The sequence below is a fragment of the Tachypleus tridentatus genome, chromosome 7 (genome assembly GCF_004210375.1).
Source record: "Tachypleus tridentatus isolate NWPU-2018 chromosome 7, ASM421037v1, whole genome shotgun sequence".
NCBI lineage: Eukaryota > Metazoa > Arthropoda > Merostomata > Xiphosura > Limulidae > Tachypleus > Tachypleus tridentatus.
The window spans coordinates 11,113,618-11,133,236 of record NC_134831.1 but is presented as its reverse complement, the minus strand read 5'-3'; the positions used below and the strand labels follow the sequence as shown (position 1 = coordinate 11,133,236).

The following is a 19,619-nucleotide window of genomic DNA, read 5'->3' as shown; positions in this document are numbered from 1 at the left end:
CACTCATTCTGCTAATTTTTGGTCTTAAATATTGCAAAGAATGGTCTAGTTCTTTCTCTGCTATCCCCTTATACGCTAAGGGAAGAGATCTGCCCCTTTTCCACAACATGTTTTTGACATGGGTCTCTCTGACAGACTTGGAATCTGTGTCAGACTGTGACGGAAAGCCACTGCGTATCCAGGTTTTAGAAATCCTACTTTCTTTTTGTGTCGGCTCCCGACCACAGGGTTAAAGAATGATGAGATGTTAGCCGTCTCCTGCATTATTACGCGACCCATGGCAGCCACATGGCAAAAAAATCTCATGTTTGTGAATTTCCCTGACTAATTCAACGTCACCTCTGATTCCACGTTCATTAATCGCCTGTCTCTTTCAATTCCGCCAATCACTGGTGGCATTCTCTGCCAATACCAGCCATCTTGTCTGCTGATAACTAAGTTTGTAATGGTGGAGCTTGACCACCAACTGAACTTAGGTGGATGGCCTCGACCTGATCTTGGGCTTGTCTTCACTGGATGGTAAATATTCAGAGGTTCTGTAGAGACTGATTCACTTAATTTCTATCTCCCAGTACTTTTCATACATCTTGAATCTACTATTGCCTTGAGTCTTGGCAAAGACTTTCTAGAGCATGTTGGGCGCTCTAGAAAGTCCTTATTCCCTATCCTAAGATCACATCTGCAAGTTCACGGCTGTCAGGGACGTCCATTGTGTCAGACAAAGTCTGAAGTCCAGGAGGAGGCTTCTCTCAGTTCTAGCCGTCTGCCTTGACTCCTTATTCATCCCCCTCCAGGTTGTATACCTATCATCCTGTGTAGATTTAGGGTTACTAGTTAATGAAGCATTCATAAGTTCGATCATAGAGAACAAAGAGCTCCACAATTATGCAATTCCACCAATTTCTTACTCATGACATCAAAATTCTTCCTTCGTACTATTCTATAGTATTGTTTGACAAAAGAATTTCCCTTGTAACAGTCATTAAGGTCTATTAACGTGAGATTTGAAGAATACCAAGTTATAGAATGTATATCTCTGCAAACTCTGACTGAATTTGTCAGGAAGAAAGAGTCAAAATATTCAATGTGCACAACAGTCTTTATTAAGACATTAATGCAACCACAAACACAGTTACTAACATAAAACAACACAGGAAAAAGTGTGTCTTGTTTTGCCAGTTAAAAGGAAATATTTGTGAGAACCTTACTTAAGTTACATTCAATACAAAGTTTAAATCAAAATATTGAACTAAAGCTTCAGCGAAAATTCAAAGTCTGTTCAAAGAAAAAATTATCAAACAAAAGATAACTTGGTTTTAAATACAAAATACAATAATATCACATAAAACCAGGTCAACTACTTGACCTTCATCCATTTTGATTGTAGTCAAGGGGAGGAGAACCCTAAATCATTATTCAATTTGCCGACAGAAAAAACATTCTTCAATTTTGGAAAATTATGAGTGATGTGCCATGCATGAAAATGTGGCTATTTATCAACTAGTAAACTAAGGCCCGGGCAGAGCTAGAATGAGGAAAAGGTAGGTGTATTTACTTAGGTGAATTTCTGTGTTTAAACTGAATTGGACAAATAACTGAGTAGTTACATATATATATATATATTACATCAGAGACAAGAAAGGAAAGGATGCTATTTTGTATCGAAGTAGTATAAAATAGCCTGATGAGCCCTGGCATCGAGCAAAAGGCCTCGTTGGAAGTGAATATAATAAATATATATGTGTGTGGTTGACTTGTTATTACGTTGTTTTCTTTGTTTTCGCTCTTAAGATATTAGAATAAAGTTTATTTCTGTATCATAAAAGATAATGAAATAAATATTGTTGTCCACTCAGTAAAAACAAAGAAGAAAAGCGAATGTCAAAATATTTCACCAAAAACAGATTTCGTGTTTGTCATACATTACTTTATTATAAAGAACTTCCTCTTACTAAAACGTAACTTCCCGTTGTCTCAGGAGCAAGTCTGAGGTCTTATAACAGTAAAAATCAGGTTTTTATACCCAACGTGGGCAAAGTAAAGACGTGTGTGTGTGTTTTTCATATAGCAAAGCCACAAAGGGCTATCTGCTCAGCCCACCGAGGGGAATCGAACCCCTGATTTTAGCGTTGTAAATCCGGAGACATACCGCTGTACTAGCGGGGGCAAAATAAAGCCACCCCATTATGTAACTTTGTACTAAATAACAAACAGACGTACAAAATGCACAAAATTTTATCCTTTTCATTTACTAGATTTATAAATATATATTGTTGAATAAATAGTTTTGTTTGTTTTAAATAAAAGCCACATTTAACTATTTGCTGTCTCAATTAAACCCGTAGCCGTATCTAGAAATGTTGTTGTTTGTGATTAAGCACAAAGCTACGCAAAGAGCTATCTGTGCTCTGCCCACCACGGGTGTCGAAACCCAGTTTTTAGCGTTGTAAGTTCACAGATATACCGCTGTGCCACTGTTAGGCGTCTGGAAGTGAAAGTCTCCACCCAAATAGCTTGCGGTGAATTGAATCCCGGGTTTTAGCATGATGAGTCTGTGAACTTGCTACTCTTGTATGGGTGGACCTTAGTAAAGAAAAAAATATAATTATTTTGGTTTGTTTTGGAATTTCGCACAAAGCTACTCGAGGGCTATCTGTGCTCGCCGTCCCTAATTTAGCAGTGTAAGACAAGAGGGAAGGCAGCTAGTCATCACCACCCACCTACTCGAGGGCTATCTGTGTTAGCCGTCCCTAATTTAGCAGTGTAAGACAAGAGGGAAGGCAGCTAGTCATCACCACCCACCGCCAACTCTTGGGCTACTCTTTTACCAACGAAAAGTGGGATTAATCGTCATATTACAACGCCCCCACGGCTGGGAGGGATAGCATGTCTGGCGCGACGCGGGGGCGAACCCGCGACCCTTGGATTACTAGTCGCACGCCTTACGCGCTAGGCCATGCCAGGCCCCAAACTAGTTTGTTTCTCGAAAGCAAATTTTTGGGTTAAACGTAAAACTGCTAAATTGGAAACAATTTATAACATATTTATTTCCTTGTATATTATCAAAATTTGTCCTAACAATGCTTGCGAGATTTGTTTTTTGAAAGGTTCACACATAAAAATTATAATACAATTTCGCAAATTTGCGAGTATATATACTTCCGTGAAAAATAGTGTTGCTGAATCTATCGGTCACGTGGTAAGATGAATCTAATGAAAAAAAAAAGAGATGTTACATAGTCGAATTTTGCAGCCTTTGGTTTTTAATTGTTTTCAAACTTTTCGCTTTAAATACAGATTTACTCTTAGGTAAGCATCCTGTTATAAATTAAAAAGTAACTTAAGATATGGTTACTCTTTGTGTTTAGTATTAGATATACCCTGTGTTGCAGGTTGTAACTGTACATTGTAATTTTATCAACGAACGGTGTAACACAGTAAAAGCAATACGTTTTCACTATAATGTAATGTTACTGCTTCAGTGTTTGTGGATTTTAATAACATGAAATGTTAATGTTACACGTGATTACGAATTTTTAGTACAATTATAACGACATTGATGATACTGAAGGAAAAGAAAGTTTTTAATTTTATGTCCCAGTAACTGTATAATTACAAAAAACAGGGTTTCTAAAGTGAGTTATTATGTCTTCTTTTAAAAAATATAATTATCGAGAAGACAGATATTTTTACTTTTACAGAATTCGTAAAGACGTTTTTACAAAGTTAATTACAAGTAAAAGAGTATGTGATTCATCTCCTTATTGAAATCATCCTTTCATCTTCCAAAGCAACTAGTAAAATCACATTGTAATATGTATTATGTGTGGTTACATCTACAATGTACAAACCCATCCAAAGAAAGGTAAAACTGTCATGTATATCACCAAGATAATATTGTGCCAAATTAATTTGTAACTAAAAAGATGTACTTTTGAAAAACAACCAAAATACAAGTCTTATACACATGACTCTTGATTTTCAGATTCTCATTTCCACTTGTGTTATTGGAGGTTTGGAGCATAAAAATTAAATAGTTTTAAAAATAAGTATGTCTGGTTCAGAGATAAATGGAGAAACTTTAAGAATAAGTTTAGTTGCTATTATTCTAACATTGGGAGTATTTGAAATAAAATGGATGAGTTTATGGCTCTAGTTTAAATGCAAGCCTATGATGAAATAGAAGTTACTGAAACGTAGTTAGATTTGGAGAGCACTTAATAATAGAATTGTTTTGAGAAGACAGGTGACAATGTATGTAATAAAAGTAGAATTTTTGAAAGAGAGGGTGTGAGATTAACTAAGCCTATTTGATTTGAAGAAAAAGATGATAGTTGCCTTTTAAACATGTACGAGTTAAAATTATAATTTTAACTTTTGTTTTGTGCTTTAACTTTTATAGATTTATTGTTACCTGCTGAGGGGTATGTGGTTGTTAAGAGTTCATTTGTAAAAACAATGAAAGAAGTGGTCATTACATACGTAGGCTTGATGTTTGACTGAAGTACATGGGGTGATGTGGTGGATGGTTTGCATTGCACCATGGTTTCCATTTGCAAGACTCTTAAAGAAAGACATTCAGTATTTTTATTTTTGATGTATTATAGAATATTGCTTTTGGTCAGTTATTTATTTAATTTGTTTTATTAGATACTGTTCTTTTTTACATAAGTAAACTAAGATGTAAGGGCTCCATAATGGAAGACCTGGCACTGCTCCTGTTTGGTAAAAAAGAAAATTTTAATTCATAACTTTGAGAAATCTAATTTTGAGACAACAAACTAATGATTATAATTGTTTGGTTCAGATAATGAGTTAAATGATGATGTGAAACATTTTCAAGATATTTTGCAAAACAAGGAAAAAGGTAACACTGAAGATCAAATGTAAATGGTTTGGTAAAAGCATAAGGTAATCAAGCCACATATAATTGGTAATTAAAACTGTCAGTACTTGGTGAAACTCCATAATTACAGACTTGAGGAAAAATGAGACACTTCAATGTTTCAATGGATCCATGCCTATATACCTACCTTCATAACTTACAAAAATGTGACTGGTTTTTGCTTTTTCTTCTTCAGGTTTGAACTACCCATGTAAAATATAAATTAAATTGCAACTACTTGAAAAGGGGTTTAGGTGTTTTAGGAATCATTTATGTAACTGTACCATGAGTTATCTGCATAGATATTTATTTATCTGTACTGGTGTGTATTTTTTTTGCAGTAGTATCACATTATGCAGCATTCATCTCCCAGTTTTCTTCACAACAACCAGCAACCCACTTCATAAGCAGAAAGATGGTTTGCCTACAGGTTGTAAGTGGATGTCAGACTTTGGACCAAGCTTCCATATATCTGGAGACAATGTGGAGGTACTCTGCCAACCATCAGAATTCTATGAAAGACTCAAAGTTAGTATATCGTAATTGTGGATTATTTTTTTTTACTTTTCCTGAGTAGCATTACCATTTTTTGTACTTAATAAACAGAATCCTGATAATCTTACAACTTTTCAGAAGTTGTTATCTAGCTAAACACCTGCTCTGTCACAGTTTGGATCATACAGTGTATTAAGGTTATTATTTAGTTAAGCACCTGCTCTGTTACAGTTTGGATCGTACAACACATAAAGGTCATTACTTAGCTAAACACCTGCTCTGTCACAGTTTGGATCATACAGTGTATAAAGATCATTGCCTAGCTAAACACCTACTCTGTCACAGTTTGTATCATACAGTCTATAAAGATTATTATTTAGCTAAACATTAAGTCTTATCATTGTGTACCAGATATAAATCTTGGTAGACAGTTAGTTACTTATAATGTAACAGATTTCAACTGTGTGAAATATTTTAACAAACTGTTGTTATTGCTGTCTTACTTTTATTAGGTGTGCATTCTGTGTTAAACATTTTGTATTCTTACAGTTATGCCAGCAGACAGACTTGTTACCTAGTTGTGTAGAATAAATTATTGTAGTTGTTCCTTCACTATGTGATTCAATCTCCTGAATATTCCTTTGAATTTCTTACCAAAGTGTAAAACGTATCATATGGTAACTTGTAAGTATTATAAAAACAATTTTAGTGTTGTTTTAAATTATGTGATTAATGAAACATAAAAAAAGGCTGGTAAATGTATTTCTTGTTTAAGAAAGCAAGATGAACATCTTTTTGTTAAAATGAAAGTACTAAGAATGCATAGATACATTCAACCTTAATTTTTCTTAGGAATTAGCCAGAAAAGCCAAAGAAAGAGTTACCATTGCCTCTTTATACATAGGAACAGGAATCCTTGAAGAAAAATTGGTATGTTTCACTCAATGTAAGTTTTTTTTATTAATATAATTTTCAGTTGTTAGTTTAACAAAACTTTTTGTCATTTATTTTTTTAAATTAACCAAGTTTATTTATGGCTTCAGTTTTTTATCCATACTTTTTTGAATGCTATATAAATTCTAGAATGCTTTGTTTTATTTTCAAGTGAATCCAAAACCAACTCTGGCTTAAATTTAAATCAAGGTAACGTGTTAAAGTTAAAAGATAGAACCAATGTTTAAATGGCAAAGACAAAAATATATTCATGGAAGGACAAAACAAAAAGACTCCATATTTGGTAAGTTCATGTTACCATAATCAGGTGTACATTTATGAGCACACTGTATAAATGTAGAACTTGTTAAATTCAACTGCTTGTGTTATGTTTTTGATGAAAGTTACCATTTTCAAATACTAATAGCTTAGTAAATTAAAACATAATAAAAATCAATTCTACTTGCATAATAAAGACTATGGGTGGTGCCTGGTGTGTGAACGTTGTGATGTCATACTTTCTTGGAAATATGGAAAATAGTTAGCAACATATCACAACTATTAGAATATTGGGTGTAAATTAATTAGTAATATTCATTAGTAACTGGTTGCAGTGTTGATTTGTAGCTAATGTGTGCTCTGTTGTATTCATAGTACCTTCAGTGTAGCACAAATTGTAAACATGAATACGAGTTCACACTGGCTAACAAAATGCATGAAAAAAATCTCTTCAAGCCAACTGTCATTCTAAAGAGGAAATAAAATTTTGTCCAATGAGAACCTCTATTATTGACTTAACTGTGGTTACATAAACTAATTCTGGATAACTACAATCCACAAATTCCAGTTAATGATTTCTGTCACAACTCGCACACTCAGAACTACATACAACAGATAAATATGATAGTTGCACATACTTTTGCTACAATGAAAGTACATGTGTATGTAAACAAATAATGATGTAAACAAATAAAGTATTATAAGGAGCCTTATCATTCTTTTAACTTTTATATTTTTCTCAAAAAGTTCAAAAGTAATGTAATCATCTTGTTTGATCTTTTCCATCTGTTTAGGGTGAAGTTGCTTAAATCTTAATTAGTATATTTTTAAGAAAAAAATTAATTGCACAGCCATCTTGTGATAATCAGATACTAGCCTTCCTTGTCATATTCAAAGATCCTTTCCATCCTAACATTTTGTTTACCCTTAATGTGTATAAGGAAATTCTTACTGTTAAATTTTACATTTTTAACCATATATATTTTTCATATATCCTTTTTGATACCTTAGTGTTTTGTTTTATAAATTCTCAAACTTTTAAATTTAAAATCAATTTTTTATAGTTGCAATGTTTTATTTTACCCTTTGTGGACGAACCTGTCACAGCTACCTTTATATAGTGTAACATTCTTAAAATGTTCTTAATTATGGAAGGGAGTTAAGAAAAACGTTTGTGAAATGAAACAAATTTATGTGATTTAAAAACCACGAACAGGTCATCATATTGTTGTGTGTGATATACATTTATGTAACTTGAAATGTAATATTTGAAGAGTTTTGTCATTACTATTGTTATTCAGCTTTTCTTTAAACTCTAGGTATCCAGCTTACAAACAGCTCTTACCAACACAGGCTGTGAAGTAAAAATACAAGTATTACTTGATGTGACTCGAGGGTCAAGAGGTGTAAAAAACTCCAGGATGTTGTTGTTGCCCTTAATCCAAGATTTTCCAGGTCAAGTGCAAGTGTCTCTCTATCATTCACCGGCTTTGCGAGGCTGGATAAAGAAGATGTTACCAGAAAGATGGAATGAAGTCATCAGTTTAACACATCTTAAGATTTATCTTTTTGACAACACCTTGGTACTCAGTGGGTAATTCTTTTATATGAATTAACTCTCACTTTATAAGAAAATGTGTATATTCCACGTAAATAAATGTGAATGATGGAAGGATTTAAATTATTGTTTGAATAAACAGTTATTCATATGATAGAGAAAAATACTTGCACCAAAGAACATTTCATATTAATACTGTTTGAAGATTCCAGTCTTGAAATAAACACACTGATCTAATAATTATGTAAGGAATATATATTTGTGTTAGTTAGTGTAAACAAAAAAATGTTTTTAAAACAAATTGTAGTGTAAAAATTAAATAATTTCTTCCTGTGTCATTTGAGTTCTATTTGATTTGTCTATTGTAGCTCTGAAGAATTTGGTAAGAAGAATGAGTAATAATAATTTTTCTGGTGTGAGATTCTAGGGCCAACCTCAGTGACAACTACTTCACAATGAGGCAGGATAGATATGTTGTATTCCACAACTGTGATGCATTAGCAGACTATTTTCACAACTTAATCCAAACAGTGTCCTCTTTCTCTCTTCAGCTGATGCCGGATGATACTTTATCCCTTCATCCAAACTGGAGTGTTCATCCTGAAAAAGGTAAGTGGATGTACTCTTTTCTTTCTTTTTTTCAGTAACTGGAAAATAAAATCTTTAAAGAAAAAAATCATTTTCCTTTGTTTTATAAACATTACAGATATGTATTAAATACATATAATGTAGGATTAGAGTATGCAAAGAAATTACATATTAATCACTGTCTAATTATTATGTTCTTCAGTTTTCAGCATTTCCAAATTCTGTTTTTGATTGTTTAAATTTGACTTTTGTAACTTCTATAGTGAACAATAAGATGTATTTAATTTCAAATAATTTCCAACTAAAGTGCAGAAGTTCATTAATCAGAGCTCATTAATTATTGTAGAAATTCAGTTCAGGAGTAGGCATTTTTGAATAGGTCTTTCAACTAAAGGATATACTTCTAGTTATTAGTGATGTCTAGAAAATTATATATGTAAAAACGGCTCATTTGGGTTGAGAAAATATTTAAGTAGAGGAGTTACTATAAAGTAGTAACAACTTAATGTTACAGATTTGTGTAACTGAGTGTTTCGGAATGTAGAAGGCATGCTTAGATGTTTGAATATATAATTTTATATTATTTATTATATTATTTTTAATATACGTATAAAGGTGTTCCTTTGTATTGCTTTATTTTGGGCTGGAGTTGTATAAGTAAGGCTTCTTTAATTTTGCATTTGTTTATGTTTGTTTCTTTACTTAGTATTTGAGTGTTATGTTGTGTTTATTTGACTTGCAGTGTTCGAAAACGTGTGAAGGTGACTTTTTATGTTCTTTGAATCTGGTTTCCATTTTTCTACTTGTTTCTCCAATATAGAAATTGTGGCAGTTATCACATTGTATTTTATAAATAATGTTGGTGTGGTATTTGTCAGTGTAGTTTTTACATAGTATAGATTTTAGTTTTGTGCCTGGTTTTTGAATACATTTGGTATTAACTGGAATGTCATATTTTGTTACTTGTTTTTGCCAAATGTTGGTTATTTTTCTGTTGATGTTGGGAATATATGGTTTCGTGATTTTTTGATTCGTGAGATATATTTACATTTGTTGGTTGATTTTGCTTACTGTCTAGGTATGTGCGTATAATGTTTTCTACGCTTTGTGGAGGAAACTTATTGATGTTGATGAAGTATTGTCTTATTTTGTCTAATTCATCCTTAATTTTAACTGGTGAGCATAGTTTTATGGCTGTGTTTATATAGTTTCTTAGTATGTTGAGTTTTTATTTTGTTTCATGTGCTGAGTCCCAAGGAATGTATACTCCAGTATGGGTGATTTTTTGGTGGATTCCTGTTTTAAATCGTGAATCAGTTCTTGTAATTTTGAGGTCAAGAAATTATATTTAATTGCTTCTTGTTCACATGTGAAGTTGATGTTGGGATGTATAGTGTTAGTGTTATTTTAACAATGGATTCTTCTTCACTAAATGGCATATATGGTAGAACATTTTAACAACATTAATTAAGCCTGAATATAAGGTTAGCTGTTGGTGTTTGTGTATTCACTAAAATTTGTTTGTAAAAACACAAATGTAACAGATGATACATGTTTTTTATATTTCCTCTGGTATTTGCAATTGAAATTTTGCTAAGGCTAATGTTGGACAATAGAAAATATTGTTTTTACTGCAAATGTGAAAAAGACTTTGAGGTTAAAACACTGTATCTCTGTCATAAACAGGTTAAACTTCAGTTCATTCTTGACTACAGTTTTTAAACCTCAATATTTTTCATGTCATAAACTTAAAAAATTGTACACTGTTTCGTGTTATTAATACTTCATTTCTCGAGAATGATACATTTAAAACAGAGGAATGGTTTACTGGTTTTAACCTGTTTACTTTTTTACAAGATTTGTTTTTATTTTAGGTGACCCATGTCAGTTTTCACAGGAGGCGTACCAACGTTTATCAAAATTTCTCTGTAACAAAAGTTACAGTTTAGTCACAAATACCTCATCACATTTTGCAACCAATTATGAATCAGACACAGTTGTTTACCCTCTTCTACAGATGTATCCGTTAGGTGTATATCAAGATGAGTGTGTTACAGAACGTTTACTAGTTACAGTACCTTCTGGTTCCATCATCAAATTAGCCTCTGGTTACTTTAATTTAACAGAGAAATATGAAGAGATTATTCTTCAGTCTTCACCAGCAGAATTTGATCTTCTTGTTGCTTCACCAAAGGTTCATCTTTTGAAGTCATTGTTATTATGTTTTAAATAGAGAATGATTGTAAAATTATTATATTGTATTATTTATCATTGTTGGATTTTTTTTGTAAAATAATTGTTACAACGTTAAGTTTAATTAGTTGTTTTTTTTTTAATATCACATGTATTGTTAAATCATTCATTAAATTTATAAAGAACATTTGAAATATTTTATGTGATAACATATGAGTTATGTTTTAAAATAATCATACTTAAATTAAACTACAGTTCAGACAACCATCTCTGAAGAGAAGCTTAAATTATTGAGTAGTGTAGATTACTACCATTCTTAGCTGTGTTAAACAATCTGTAGTAGAAATGCCTTGTCATGTTACATAATCCTTGACTAGGATTTTTTTGGTTGTGTTACATAATCCATCTTGGTTGAATGTGCACAACTTTTTTCAACCCAGATAAAATAATGTAATGTAATAGATTAGTATGTTTCTTTTTCCATCTAGCAGACAAATATGTAATGCCACATGCTGTTCATCAGCTTGGTATTGTGGTACCCTAAATCTGTATTTATTTATGGTATCATCCTAATAAATATATTCATGATATTCTATAGTAAAGTAGTAAATAAGGTTACTCATGTGAATGTGTTAGTTTTAATATGATGAAATTAGTTTTCAGGGCTACAGTCGACACTTAGAATTTCTTCAGTTTTATTGGTGATCTATAGGTTAATGGATTCTATGGAGCTAAAGGAATATCTGGAGCCATTCCTGATGCATATACATACATTGCTAAGAAATTTTATGAACGTGTGCGTCACGAACATCAAGAGAGAAGAATACGACTACATGAATACGAACAAGAAAACTGGACATTTCACGTGAAAGGTCTGTGGGTGTATTATCCTGGTGAAAGTTTGCCTTCAGTCACGTTGATTGGATCTCCGAACTTTGGTAGGCACTCGGATTCTGGTTACATAGTTACACGTTAAGAAATCTAGAGATCAAATTTATTCATGATTTTATATATTAAAATTATTGATGGGGGGGGCTTCTACAAATCTTGTTAATTTTTATACATAAGTGTTATTTTAAAACAGGCTTTTTTAGTTTGTTATTACAGAATTTTTATTTTAAGTTTGACAAATAAAATTAAATGGAAACTTATTTTGTTTTAAATTGCATGTTTAAAATTGTAGCTAAAAATACAACAATTAAGCACTTGTAACATTCTCCACTTACATTACTCACATCAAGTGATTCTGGGTTGAAACATAAATTATAAGAATGCCCTATGTGTGATACTAAGTAGATTTCCATATTAAAATATTTCCACAATTCTTTCTCTTGGTGAAATAATATCTCATTGTGGTCCTTAAGTGAATGTAATTTCAATATGTCATGTTTTCTATAATAATTATTTTCAAGAATCATTAAAATTCATGCTGTGCTGTAATTTTTATATACATGATGTTTTTGTTGTAAAAGTTTTTTGTTGGTTTTCTTAATTTAACATATTTATAATAATCAGTAATGGAGAAGTTAAGTGCTGACAAGTACATTGGTGTTAATAGACTTTTTCATGTGTTTGTGAAGGATACCGATCAGTCTATAGAGACCTCGAAGCACAAGTAGCTATTATCACACGTAATGAAAACCTAAGGAAACAACTCCACAAGGTAATATTTTATAAAATGATCGAGTCAGAAAATATTGTTTGTCATTGTCTTCCTAAAGTTGACTTGAAGAATGCCATTCATGCTATTATGATTAGTAGTCTATAGGATAATCTAAATCTAATTCATAATTAGTAACTGTTATATATATTACAAAATACTAATTACCAACTAGTGGTTAATATGCCAGACTGTGATCCTAAGTTGATTGTCTGCATCATGTTGCCAAACAAACACTTTATAGTAGTATGTGTATTATAAGATTAATGGTCACATTCTACTCTTTGAAGCCCAAGAACTGAAGGTGGATCCTGTTAGACTGTTACCTTCCCTTTGAACTCTCAATTCTAAATTAGGGCTGCACAGAGTTAGTACTGGTGTAATTGTATGTGAATATATGAAACAATCTAAACTAGGAAGTAAAAGTATTGTTTCAATAATTTTAATAAATCCTACATCATAACAGTCTAAACTAGGAAGTAAAAGTATTGTTTCAATAATTTTAATAAATTCTACACTATGACAATCTAACCTAGGAAGTAAAAGTATTGTTTCAATAATTTTAATAAATCCTAAATCATAACAGTCTAAACTGGGAAGCAAAAGTATTGTTTCAATAATTTTAATAAATCCTACACCATAACAACCTAACTTGTATTCTATGTTACTATTTAACCTAGTGTTTTTATTTTAGTGTTAGAGGCCCTGTTCTTTTCTTTATCTAATTTTTTTATGGTTGATAGGAACAACAAAACCTTTATCAATATACCTCCTTGGTTGACCAGCAGACGTTCGAGAAGCCCGATAGACAGATACCTCTATGGGTCAAGATTGTTACTAAATTCATTAAGACGTATTTTTAAAAAGTTACTTAAATAACATTTTTTTAAATTAAATTTCATTATATATACTCCACATTGAATAATGTACCATTAAACAATTTCATTAAATCAAGTGGTGTTTTAATTTTAATTAAGGGAAGTATGTTAGTTGTGGTAATATTGCACTTGGCAGTTCACTGTGGCAACTGTATAAGTTTTAATGTGAACTCAACGTGTATTTTATTTCATCATCTACAACCTTCAGCAGCCTTTATTTCAAACAACTAGATAGGGATATTTTCACATTTCTTTTACACATACTATCTTCAGTGATTTATTTTTATTTCAGTCAAGTATTTTAACAAATAGGGCCTGATGTAGCCTTATGGTCATGGCCTTCAATCTGTGGGTCACGGGATAAAAACATTTTGCGAAACCTGCTTCACCTATCAGTCTGTATGTTGTAATGTTACAGTTCAATTCCACTTTTTGTTGGTGAAAGAATAGTCTGAAAAATCTGTGATGGATGGTTTTGACTAGCTATTTTCCCTTTGGTTTTTAGTACAGAATTAGGGATGGCTACTCCAGATAACTCTTTGTGTATTTTTGCAAAAACGTTTGACAAACAACAACAATTTTAACAAAAGGAAATTAAAACTGATGGGCATGGTGGTAAGTTCATCTAAAAATCAGATTAATATAAAAAAATAAGTAAAAGACAGGAATGTAAACAAGGTGTCTGTCTCTTAAAATCTCCCTTCCCCTCAGTACTTGCAACTTCGCTTTGTTTTATTTTCTGTCCCGAAATTCATGTTTATTTGTTTTTAAAGAAGTTTACATGGATTCTTTGACCCTCATATCATTGTGGGTTGTCACAGCTGTTAGAGTTTCCATCAAACACTTCCAGATTATCTTTGAGGCATAAATTCATAACCATGACAGTTTTGTGGACGATTTTAGTAAATTCTATGTAAAGAAATTCTGCTAAAACTGAATAACTTTTTTATTTATTTTCTAAAATGTTTACAGTTATCAGTTTAAAGAATTTAGGGATCCACGATTTAGATTCTGTAACTGAAAAATCATGCTTCCTACTTAGGGGCTGTGAGTACTTTCAAAATCTACCCAGAAAGGATAAATAAACAATAGACTATCTCACGAGACTAACAGAATCTGTTTACAAACCATTTAATTTTAACCAACCTGCAATCAGAGTATTTTGATGTTAAAAATAATGTTAAGTGTATAGCACAATGTCATTTAATATAAATTAAAACAGTTAAATATAAATGAGACAATAATCAGATGAATATCCAACTTCCTGTATGATAGAAAAACACAAAGTAAACCACAATCCTCTAGAACGTTTAATATCGATGCAGGAGTGCTGCAAAGATCTGGCCTTTTGCCATTGCTATACGTTATATCTGTTAAGACATTTAATTCTCATATATAACATATAGATCACACTCTCAATATGGTTGAATATGCTGATGACATAGCTATCTGTAAAATATCTAGAAAACCCCTAAATTCTTCAGAAAACGTTTAGTAATCGCAATTTAATTTTAGAATGATGTGACAAATGACACGTTTTCTTAAACCCAACAAAAACACAAGGAAATTACCTTTTTCAAAAAATTACGAAAATGCAAAATTCCTTAAAAAAATCTACCTAGTTTTAGGACAAATGGAAATAAAAATGAGTAACAATATTAAATTTCCCTGTATCATCTTTTATATATGTTTGAGGTGGAATAAGTATCTACGAAACATACACATTTCAATCAGTAAAGGTATCAATTGTATCAGACTTATTGCCGGTAGACACCCTAAAAATATTCAACATTTTCATACACCCTCTCATAGAATATGGCTGACAAACTTATAGAATAATAACATTTGCCAGAAAATATCATCAAAACATTACAATTGCAACAAAATAGAACCATCAGGTTAGCTCTAAGGCTCCCAAAATTTACTCCGTAAAATATCTGTATATAATTAGTAATCTCCCAACTTTAAGAGAGAGAGTTTGTTTGTTTTTGAATTTTGCACAAAGCTACTCGAGGGCTATCTGTGCTAGCCGTCCCTAGTTTAGCAGTGTAAGACTAGAGGGAAGGCAGCTAGTCATCATCACCCACCGCCAACTCTTGGGCTACTCTCTTTTACCAACGAATAGTGGGATTGACCGTCACATCATAACGCCCCCACGGCTGAAAGGGTGAGCATGTTTGGCGCGACGGGGATTCGAACCCGCGACCCTCGAATTACGAGTCGAACGCCTTAACACACTTGGCCATGCCAGGCCCGAGAGAGAGTTACAATGCTCGACCCGAATTATTAAAATAAAACTGCAAAAAAATAAGCAGCTTCCCTCCAAACAGTTATAAATGTTCTTCCTGGACCCATATTACCATATAATTTGTATTGTAAACAAAAGAACACGGTACAACCACGTACCCCCAACTTTTGAGTTTATAAGTTGTTTTCGTTTTTAACCCTTATGTTTTCTTCCATAGCCATGGCGCAGGACAGACAGATTATTCGTCATCTGTCCTGCAAAAGTGGGTTTTCCCCCCACATCTGAATTATTCCTCATGATCCAACATCTCCTATAGGAGCCTCCATCTCTTGGTGGTTTAATCGTTGTACCTCATAATTTTAATGTATTTCGTTTTAAAGACGATATGTACTGGAACTGGTGTTTTTGTGTGTATTGCTGCACTACATATTTAAGTGGAATCAAACCACCAACCATAATTAACAAGAAGTCATTCAAAACCAAAGTCTTTGCATCCTCTCTGGCCTTCTTCGAAGCTTTCCCCCAGTCACACGATTGTAAGAAATAGATCCACAAATTGATAAACAATCGCAAATGGAAATAATTTAATGAGCATACTTGAAGGGGAACGATTCTTCCTAACACCCCCTTTTGGGAAAAGTAGGTAACTACCACGTTGTTTTCTCTTTCATCAAACAAAATTCCTCACATTTAATTTGTTTCTTGTTTTTCACACTACTCAATCAAACCACCCCACTTCTATGTTGGATCCAGCTCACGAGTTTTTTCCTTCAGTTTATAATGTCAGAATTAGGAGTAGCTTGTACAGATAGTCTGTAAGTAATTTTGCCAAATTATCTGAATTAAATAAACAGTTTCATGATACGTTTTAATAAATGCCAACTCATTTAAGTATAATTCAAAGTTATACTTCAGCATTACAAGTTCGAGGACAAAGCACGAGGATGGTCCTGGGTAAGTTGAAATACTTGCCTCAATACAACCTAGAAAGGTCTGCTAAAAAAAAAAAAAAAAAAAAGAGCTTAGCATAATGATAGTCGCTGTGTTTCAGGTTTTGAAAACAAACAAAAAATACAGTGACTACAAAACTTAGATGATGAAACAAGTGCCCAAAGAAGACTAAAAGACTAGATTCATTCTAAGTACAAGAGAATTCAGTTGGATGGATTGGAACAAAAGTTTCTTCAGTTGCATTATTATATTTGAGGTAACATTCAGTCTATATAAAAGAGGGAACGGGCGTAGTTGCCAAAGTTAAGAGATAAGAACCCATACAGTCTTAGTAGCAAGCACAAGATCTGCTGAAAATCGGTGATTGGTGAGAACTCGGTCACGTACTTGGCTCATAAGAGGAGATGCCAGGGTACAGTTTCTTCCGACAGTTGGAAACTAATACCGTTCACTCCACCTTTCTTCCAGGAACATTATGATGTGAAATTGTTACATCAGATGATGCACTGTTCAGGCCTAACTCTACAGGACTTTTGGCTATTGGAACATATTTATGGTTTTTACTCCGCATCTAGCTATACTTGCTAACGAGATGGTTGTATACAGTTGAGTTGATTCCACAATACACGCTTCTTAGCACGAATGACAAGTAACATAGAAGCTTGGGAAAATGCAATAGGGTCAATCTAAGTCGTATGGAAATAGGATAAATCTTGAAGACACATAGAAAAACGCGTATTTTACTGTATGCCTGTACAATCTGATTTTGTAATTACTATATTTTAAAATGTTTGCGATTTTATGTATATCCTGTACATTTGACGTGACAAATGGTTTTATGTTTTTCATAAATGTTATGGTAATATTTCCATCACACTTTCTATCGTTTTATTTTTATCATACACTCTATCTTACAGTTATGGACTTAACGCGTATATATTTATTTATGTATTTGATCGAAATAAATACTATGTGATGCTATGTATTGAATGACACCGTAAACAAAATCCATAAACAAATTTCGCACTTTGGGTATTCAGAATTCATACATTTACAAAAATAACTATTTTATGTGCAACAACCATCTCTTTATCACAAAACACAATGTTAAATACAGGTACTCCCGTCATGACAAAAACAGGATTTTCACCAGGACTGTACAAGATGGTTCAATTATATCTTTGTTGGTAACTTTTGTTTATTGGTATTATTTGATCTAATATTAGATAACATAACAGTTGATAAGTGGTTATTCTAGTCCATTAAAACGTTGGAATCGTGTTTTGGTCATTTGGTTTCTCTACGCCATGAGCTCTTCTAACTGTAGACGTTTAGATATTTTAGATTCGTTTATCAAATTTATTGTTCTAGTTTATTGTCGTCCAACTGGAACAAGTACCAAATCAGATTATAAACCGAAACTGGAGAGTGTACGAGATTTAAAAATGTGAAACTGATAAAACTAAGCCACTTTTTATATAGTTGGCTAATGTCTAACGTTAAAATGTATTTATTACCCTCACAAACCATGGGTGATTACATGAACACGTATTTAGCTACTTTCATCACACGAACTTTAATCTTCGATATAATTTATTTTTTATTTTTTTCATTTCTCACGCTTTAAATTTGACTAAGTTGTTCTGTCTTGTTAACATCCACCTAGTTGACAATATATATCTCTAACATTTGCTATCTAGGAAGTGGGAAAATCATCATTTATTTAATTTATCGAAATAATCCTATCTTTTATTTATAATTATTTTTAACAAGTTCAATACCTGAAATTCTTAATTTCAGTGGCGTCCTCTAGGAGTTTTAATCGTATACTTAGTTTCAAACCTTGAAAACATTTAAAGGCTATGTCTATTCGATACTTGAAACTTAGGTGTCCTGAAGCTCATTTGCGAATTGAACATTTCACCTATAGTCAAGATGGACGTTTTAAAATTTTATTCATTTTGCATACGTATATCTGCCACCTGGTAATCGTGTCAATATTTTATCATAATAAGTTCTAATAGTTTTATAATATGTGTTATATATACACATTTATTTATTCATAATAATTGAAACCTAACTTTCAAAACATCGTTTTGTTGACATATTTTGTCTTTTGGCCTCCTTCTTTTGGACTTTCAGAACTATATAGATTGGTTGTTTGGCGTTTATTGGAGCAAAATAACTAAGCTATCTGTATCAAATCTATATAGACAGCAACACACAACACTATATCATCACATTTTTGTGGTGCTTATTTACATATCAGAACGATATTTTAGGGAGCTTTTTCAAGGTCTCTCCCGTTCTCTGGAACTTGATAATATGGAACAAAGATCATTGAACTAGTATGATAACGAAATTAGAAGTCAGAACCTTAGACATTTCCCTTGGTCTTCAAATAAACAATGACATTCTCAGTATGTTGCCACTCCTCCAAATGTGACTATCACTACGTGATACACAATTTTACTTAACAGCAGTTAACTACACATGGATCATTTTATTCTTTATAGCGCAATCAGTACCATCAATATCACTACAAATACTTTTCACGAATTTTTAAGTTAACCATACAATGTGAAGTTTCAGGAAAATTGTGCATTCGACCAGTGTAAATTTCATAAACGACAATTGCTGTAATTTTTCTTTGCTATTTTATATGAATGGAAGCTAAGTATTAATAAAATGGATCATAAAGACGTTTTAGTGTAATATAAATAAGTAGCACAAGCGTGTAAATAAAATCCGGATTTTGCGGTATATACTATGTGACGAAAGGAGGTGTGTCCAAAACGTCACAGAAACTAAACGTTTCACTTAGATGTGTGTGTTAGCCTTATGAATTAACCTAATTCTCTCTTGCCAAGTTGTGCAAAATAATTTTACTTGTAATTCAACATAACAATGAACATGCTATTTGCATATCGAAAAAAATTTAATATAATTCG

At 32.3% G+C, this 19,619-nt stretch overlaps 1 protein-coding gene across 3 annotated transcripts; it reads left to right on the top strand.

Annotated features, from left to right (window-relative positions):
* Window positions 1-3,148: 3,148 nt before the first annotated feature.
* Window positions 3,149-13,563, top strand: PGS1 (Phosphatidylglycerophosphate synthase 1). Of its 3 annotated transcripts, none has more exons than XM_076510260.1 (9): window positions 3,149-3,309; window positions 5,227-5,413; window positions 6,233-6,310; window positions 7,912-8,175; window positions 8,702-8,759; window positions 10,613-10,932; window positions 11,644-11,869; window positions 12,512-12,594; window positions 13,335-13,563. In XM_076510260.1, the coding sequence occupies exons 1-9, from the start codon at window positions 3,230-3,232 to the stop codon at window positions 13,452-13,454; spliced, it is 1,416 nt and encodes a 471-aa protein (XP_076366375.1). In that variant the 5' UTR covers window positions 3,149-3,229; the 3' UTR covers window positions 13,455-13,563. The 3 variants fall into 3 exon arrangements, with proteins under 3 accessions (XP_076366375.1, XP_076366373.1, XP_076366374.1); XM_076510258.1 differs by having other exon boundaries at window positions 7,912-8,182; window positions 8,571-8,759; XM_076510259.1 differs by having other exon boundaries at window positions 7,912-8,186; window positions 8,578-8,759.
* Window positions 13,564-19,619: the final 6,056 nt, after the last annotated feature.